Source organism: Tauraco erythrolophus, unplaced genomic scaffold (assembly GCF_009769465.1).
Source record: "Tauraco erythrolophus isolate bTauEry1 unplaced genomic scaffold, bTauEry1.pri scaffold_76_arrow_ctg1, whole genome shotgun sequence".
Lineage (NCBI taxonomy): Eukaryota > Metazoa > Chordata > Aves > Musophagiformes > Musophagidae > Tauraco > Tauraco erythrolophus.
The window spans coordinates 24655-31553 of NW_028238643.1; the positions used below are offsets into that span (position 1 = coordinate 24655).

At 57.7% G+C, this 6899-nt stretch overlaps 4 protein-coding genes across 4 annotated transcripts in view; 2 read left to right on the plus strand and 2 right to left on the minus strand.

Annotated features, from left to right (window-relative positions):
* LOC147525730 (uncharacterized) overlaps positions 1-6899 on the plus strand; it is a gene marked incomplete at its 5' end in the record, with an annotated part of 93034 nt that overhangs the window by 24636 nt on the left and 61499 nt on the right.
* Positions 1147-2859, minus strand: LOC147525732 (C-type lectin domain family 2 member D-like). The gene is given in 6 exon segments (XM_086631051.1): positions 1147-1270; positions 1402-1511; positions 1678-1850; positions 2050-2136; positions 2445-2589; positions 2709-2859. Coding segments are annotated over 6 exon segments (711 nt in total). The 5' UTR covers positions 2781-2859.
* LOC104378150 (C-type lectin domain family 2 member D-like) lies at positions 4491-6619 on the minus strand. The gene is made up of 4 exons (XM_086631052.1): positions 6293-6619; positions 5776-5957; positions 5546-5646; positions 4491-5179 (listed from the first exon to the last, which is right to left on the minus strand). Exons 1-4 carry the CDS (start codon positions 6390-6392, stop codon positions 5026-5028), a joined length of 537 nt encoding a protein of 178 aa, XP_086487178.1. The 5' UTR covers positions 6393-6619; the 3' UTR covers positions 4491-5025.
* The window catches only part of IL4I1 (interleukin 4 induced 1), a 2797-nt gene continuing 2481 nt past the window's right edge, over positions 6584-6899 (plus strand). Inside the window, exon 1 of the mRNA XM_086631053.1 lies at positions 6584-6646. Coding sequence (XP_086487179.1) covers positions 6584-6646 — 63 coding nt within the window. The remainder of the gene's footprint in view (positions 6647-6899) is intronic.

Below are 6899 nucleotides of genomic sequence, written 5' to 3' on the forward strand. Positions count from 1 at the left end.
GCTTCGATACGCCACGGTCTGTATCCTCATCCGGATCCCAACGCGGGGCAGTCGGGAACACCCGGATCGACTCCCCCCGCCGGCGCACGAGTTCCAGCACTTTTAGAGTTAATGAGTTTCTCAGTTTCAGTCGTTGCATCTGACGTTATGGCTGGATCTTTCCAGTCTGGGTCGGGATTTTTAACTATGAATTCCAACCTTTTGGCAATTCCTAATGGATCTTCTCTGTAAGCTCCAACCGCTTCCCTCCAGGCATCCAAATCTCCCATATTAAAAGGGACTTGAATTCCCGTCGCTCCTGCCCATCCCACCGCTTCTCTAAGCGGTGCCTGGAGAACTGGTCCCATTCAGGCAGTGATTGGGGTTGATCCCCCCACTGCCCCCCCTCCTGAGTTACCATTCCCATTGTTCCCATCAGGAAACCCCATGGATAATGCGGGGGGTGGTGATATATAATCTTCAATCCTTTCCTCACCTTCCCAGTCTGTGGCTTTCAAGGATCTTTCTCCAATACTACAGGCTGAACAACAGCCCTTCAGCTTTCCCTGTTCCTCCTTTTTATTCCTCTCTAGTGTCAAAACAAGGGGGTCCCGAGGGGCCAAATCCAAACCGCCTTCCTTCTGCCCCCCAGGGGGATCCCCTAAAGTGAGCACCACATCAGCATGTACCACCTCATCCCATTTTTCATTTCTTCTGTAAAACAGCATCGATTGCAGTCTTACAATTCCATTACAAGTATTATAAACATTTAATTAGAATAGAATATAATATATAAATACTATTATTCAGTCATTCCCCCCCATCTTCCAATCTCTAGAACAGCCACCACTGATTACAGTCATACTAAAGTTTTCTTCCACAGGTCCCGGGGCCTCCCTTGGTGTAACTGGGCACAGTTCAAGTTCAAGTCCGGCTCTCCCAGGTGAGACAACTTCATCCACAGTTTGCAGAAAACGGCTTCAGTTAATTAATGCTAAAAAAGGTTATTAATGCTAACAAGCAGGCGAGACGATGGCAGTTAAGAGATTTCCGCTATTCTACGAGGTCGGAAGTTGAGGGAAGAACATCCCCACGTGGCTCTGCGCTGGTGGAAGACACGAAGGCACGAGTGCTCAGCACGGAGAAGGTCCGTTCTCCGTCACTCCATCAACTGGATCCCCACGGAGCGTGGGGTTTGCTGCAGAGATAAGGCCGCGGCAGCGAGCAGCTGGAACCTCGGAGATCGCGGTCGCTCAGGAACAGGCACGGCTCTTGGCCCTGCACCGGGATTCTGCGAAGGAAATTCAAAGAGAAGGGAAGATTCCAGTGGCACCACGTTACTGGTTGTCCCCTCCAGCACCAGGAACAGACAAGTGCTGCCCACACGGGACACGTCCCGCACGCCCGGCCCACGGCCCCGACGAGACTCATATGTAGTTGAAGCTGCTGCCATCCACCCACTCCAGGTGCCCGTCCCGTCTCCGCAGCCCGATCCAGAAATCGACGGTGCCCTTGAGGCGGGAGACAAACTCCTGGGCAGGAAGGAGAGAAGCCAACAGTCAGGAGCTGCTGCCGGCCCCACACCGGTCCGACAGCTGCTCCAACGAGCTCCAGAGCTTCGGAAGGAGCTCAGCGGCCCGGCCGGCGGTCACGGTGCTGCCCGTCACCCCCCATCACCCCCAGCAGCCCCTCACTCACCATTTCCCAGTCCCCCCGGAGCACGGCCAGTGAGGCCCCCAGCGAGGAGCCCCGCTCCCGGCTCTGCTCCCAGGTCCCCTCGTCGCTCGAGAGGTAGTAGCAGACGTTGCGGTACCAAACCCAGTTGTCAGGGCAGGGCAGTGCCAGCACCGGGCTGTCTCCACGTCTTCCCGCTGGAGAGGGAAGGGGAGAAGGGAGAAGGTCAGAGGATCTCACTCCGCAGGGACCAGGGGACGCAGCTCCGTGGGGCAGGGAAGGAGGCAGCCCCGGGCTCCCCCCACGGAGATCCCCGATGTGCTGCCAGGGGCCGCATCCAGCCTGGCACCGCGCGGCACACGCAGCTCTGCGCCGGGGCAGCCGCTCCTCCCTCACCTGCTACCACAGCCAGAGCCACGACCAAAGCCAGGATCACAGCCAGCAGTGCCAGGACACACGCTCCATATTGCACGCGATGCTTCCCTGGAAGAAGGAAAAGCCGCCGTTGGTGAGGACGGTGCTGTCCCGGAGCTGGCACGGCCCTCGCCTCCCCGCCCCCCCACCACGAGCTGCCCAGGGAACACAGGAGGGACCCCCCGGGGTACAGGAGAGCTGCTGGACGGATGGAGATGGGGAGGGGGCTGCTACAGACCACCCGTGAGGGCTGAGCGGAGGACGAGGCCTTTTCCAAAGGGCTGGAAGAAGCCTCACGCCTGGAAGCCCCACTCTGCGTGGGGGGGCACTGCCCCAGGGACACTGTCTCCCCCTGGCAGGGGTGGCCCTGCACTCACCCATCCCTCTTCTGCACTTCCATCTGTCTGTATCCTCAGGCATCCCCAGGCTGGGGAATTCCCCTCCGCCCTGGAGACACAGGAACCGCTCCCCAGTCCTGCCACTGGAGCAGGAACCACTCTCCTTATCCAGCCTCGTGGGATTCTGAAATGTGGAATCGCTTCGTTTGCGACCAGCAGGATCCGGCACCCGAGGCACCGGCGCTGCCGGCAAAGCCTGTTCCAAGCCAGGCTGGGACCCCGTTTCACCATCACCGCTTTTACCATCGTGTCCGAACACTGCGGAGATCCCAACGATTCCGTTCGCTGACAGTGGCTGCACTCGGGACACCCCATGGTGACACCCCGGCTCGGGAAGGCGACGCCAGCACAGCCCTGCCCTGTCCCTGCTCCTCCTGCGACGCTGCAGCCCGCCCTGGGGAGACAAACCCAGCGCGGGTGAGCCCGGGGACCCCCAGCCCCTCCCCGCTGCCGTCGGGGTGAGGGAGGGAGCGCGGCAGATCCGCGGGGAACAGATCCAGGGCTTCACATTTCCCTCCCCCAGCCCAGAACTGGTTTGACTGAGCCCTTCACGCCTGGATCCACCAGTCAGGACACAAACCAGAGCCCACTGCAGCTGCTGGAGCACAGAGTCTCCATCCCGCACGTGCTGACGCGGGATGCCCGGCACAGGAGAGCGGCAGGACGGGCTGGGCGTGCGCCAGGGGACAGGAATTTGGAAGGGGATTGTGGAGAAGGGGTCCGGGAGGACAATTCTCTGGCCCCGGGACGAGAACGCATCGCCGGGCCCCTCCGCGGCGCCCGGACGGGGACCCCGAAGGGCGGAGAAAACTTCCGCAGGGCCCCTTGTGCCCACGGAGCGAACCCCGCCGGGAGTCGGGCTGCTCCCGCGCTGCGCCCCGGGGCCCGCGGAGACCCGCAGCATCTCCGCCCGCGCCGCTCCGGGAAGAAGTGGGAAGCGGGGGGACGCGGGAAGCCCGGCTGCCTCCCGCACACGCGGCCTCACCAAAACCCTGTCCCAGCGCCGAGTGCGTCGCCGTCATCGCCGCCGCCGCCGGGAAAACTGTAGAATTGGGAGCTCGGATGAGCCTTAAATCGTTCGCTGCCGGCCAATCAGCGCCCTAGAACTGGGAGTGGCGGGGGAGGCAGCCAATCGCAGCGAAGTCCTATCATTCAGCCCACATCCATCCCCCCCTTTTCTCCGCCCTGTCGGTCCCCAGTTCGGCTCTGGGCGGGGGCGTCAGGCACTTCTCTTTCCGGTCCGGTCGCCACCGTACTGGTGCCGCCCCTCCCCGGGCCGTCGGCTACTGGGGAAGAAGCTGTTTCCGCCCCCGCTCGCAGGCAGCCGCTGGCTCGGAGCGATTCCCGCTTGCGCCATCCCAAAGGCCCCGAGCTGCTCTGCCCGAAACCAGCAGCAGCGGCGCTGAGGCTCCAGCCCTGTCCCCGGGCACACGCCGGGCCCGATCTGAACTTTTCTTGCCAGAAAATCGACTTCCGAGTCATCAAAAATAGCAAAGGAATTCTGTAGTCCTGGCGCTCGGGGGCACGGAGGTGCCCGGTGCAGGCGCAGAGAACACCCGGAGAGGGCAGTCCCGTTCCGGGATGGAAAATGAGCCCGTCCGGCCGCTCCCCAGTGCCGGGCATCCCGCGGCGGCACGGGCGGGATGGAGACTCTATTTTCTATGGAAAATAGAAAATTCCGTGCCCCGGGCGCTGTGTCGATAGAGCTACAGCACCGATAAAAGCCTTTAGCGCCGATTTCCCTCGGTTCGCTGCAATCACTCACGTTTGCAGAAGGAATATTTGGGAATATTTGGGAATGTTGCAAAGTTTGGTTAAAAAACGTTTCATCGAGCAGCGGCTGTGGGAAAGGGGTCCGGCACCGGCGGCACACGGGGCGATGCTGCGTTTTGGGGGGGCTGAGGGTTTTTTTATCTTTCAAGGGGATTTTTGTATTTGTTTGGGAATTATTTTAGTGTTGGGGTTTTTTTTGTTGTTTGGGATTTGAGGGGTTTTTGGGGCAAGTTGGGGTTTGATTTTTTTAGGTTTTTCACTTAGCTTGTTGGTTTTATTTTCTTGGTAAAAAAATAACACTGTCAAAACACTCAGAGCCCACCCAGACCCCCCCCAGACCCCCCCTTCCACCAGGGTCCCTCCCCACCTTTTTTCATCATTTTGCAACAAGAAGAAAATTTCTTGAAATTCTGTTGAAATTGAGCTGAAATTAATTCACTCAAACAAGCTGCTTATGGATCTGACCGACCTAAAAGCAAAATCTCACTTTGGGAATTGCCCAGAAGATGCTCAAATGAGCCCATTTCGAGGCAGAGACCCACCAGCAACACCCAGTCAGTGAGAGGTGAGTTTGCCTGGGAAGAAAATATCACCAAAACCCAGAAAACATCACCAAAGCATGGAAAATATCACCAAAGCATGGAAAATAATATCACCAAAGCATGGAAAATATCATCGAAATACAAAAGATAAATGTTGGAGATAAACCCTTACATCTGGCTCTACCTAAGGCAGCTCTTTGGTTCTCCTCCATCTGCAGGACGCAGAACTGGGATGAAGCTCCTGCTTACAGGGAATTTTTTGATGGATATGCCTTCTTCCTCCAGAGGACGTAGCTGTCGGGTTTGCTGCACACCCAGTTCTTCCTGGTGTGGCACAGGGACGAGCTGATCTTCTCCTCGTTGATGTACGCGCAGGGTCCGCTACCCCCCACCTCCAACCTGCGGCACGGACACGGACACGCTCAGGAGGGCAAGAAAAGGAGGAAAAGAAGAAAGCTAACCTCAAAAAAAGTGAAGAAGAGCTGAGATTTCCTCTCTGAGAGAGAACAGGCAGCCTTTGGTTGAGGGTATCTAAGAGGGGATTGGTGTGGAGCATCCCCAGTCCATCCCAGACCTCCCATGGAAAGCTGGGGGCTGCTTGGGCACGGTGGCAGGAGAAGGTCCTCATCCCAGACCCTCTAAGAAATCCCATCCAAGGGCAGAAGAAGGACCACAACAGCCACTGGAGCCACTTCCAACCCCACCAAGAGGCGAACCCACCCCAGTGGCCAACCTCAAGCACCCAAGATGGACAGAGACACCGACCGGTCGCCGAGGGCCGTGCCGTTGGACCACCACCAGCCGTCGTCCTTCTTCTCCAGCCCAAGCCAGTGGTTGGCTTTGCCTTTGTAGCGTTGGATGAACTTCTTCAAAGCAAAGAAACGTCACGTTTTAGCTCATCTTGTCTTCCCCACCTCCTCTTTTCCACCTGTGTCCACCACCCCACCCAGACACAGCGCTTTCCCCAAGTCTAGGAGCTCAAGCCCAGTTCTCACCAGTTCTTCCCAGCTACTTATGAAGGCCAGAGTTGCTCCCAAGGCCTTGCAGCTTTCCTGACTGCTGGTCCAGTTGCCCTCAGCCTCAGAAAAATAATAACATTTCCCTTGGAAACCAAGCCAGGCATCCGGGCACACCTCCGAGAAGTCCGGGTGAAGCACACGGGATCTGGAATAGACAACTGAAAAAGAAAAAGCTGAGTGAGGTGTGTGGGCAGCCCTAAAAAGCAGAAAAATGGGATTTTTTTTTATTATTTTTTTTTTTCCTAGAAGCTGCGGGGTGGGAATTGGGGATGATGCCACTGGAAAAGGGAACGGTGCGATCAAGCGAGGAGCCAGGACGCCTGGATCATGGTTCAGGGGGACAAAAGGGAGGGTCTCCCTGAAGCGGGCTCGGGGCCCTGCTTGGGGAGCATCCCTTAATGCTGGGAAAATCCTGGGATCCCCTCCTCCTCCCCGAAAACCAGAGGCATCTTGTCTGGATCCTCCCCACGGGGGATGCCTGGATGGGACTCACCAACCAAGCCCACCAGGACAAAGACCAGGAGCAGCAGCACCGCACACACAAGGGTTAAAATCTGCACCAGGTGGAATCTTTCCCAGTTTAACTTCTTCATGTAGGACCCTGGGGAGGAAAGAGCACAAGGAGATGTGGGCTGGGACCTTTTTACCCCACTTTGCCCTTTTTCTGCTGAATTCTCCCTTGATCCCAAGCCCCAGCTGGGACAGGGAACTTTTTGGGGCTCAGGAAGGTGGGAAGAGCATCGTGTGTCCTTCAAGGCACTGATGGGTGTCTGAGGACCTGGAGATGGGTTCAGACTTTCCAGCTTTTAGAGGTGGCCACATCATGAAATTTCATGGAACGGGTTGGGTTGGAAGGGACCTCAAAGACCATCCAGTTCCAACCCCCCTGCCATGGGCAGGGACACCCCCCACTACACCAGGTTGCCCAAAGCCCCATCCAGCCTGGCCTGGCACACTGCCAGGGATGGGGCAGCCACAGCTTCTCTGGGCACCCTGTGCCAGGGCCTCAGCACCCTCAGAGGGAACAATTTCTTCTTTATATCCAATCTAAATCTGCCCTCTTCCAGTTCAAAGCCATTGCCCCTTGTCCTATCACTCCA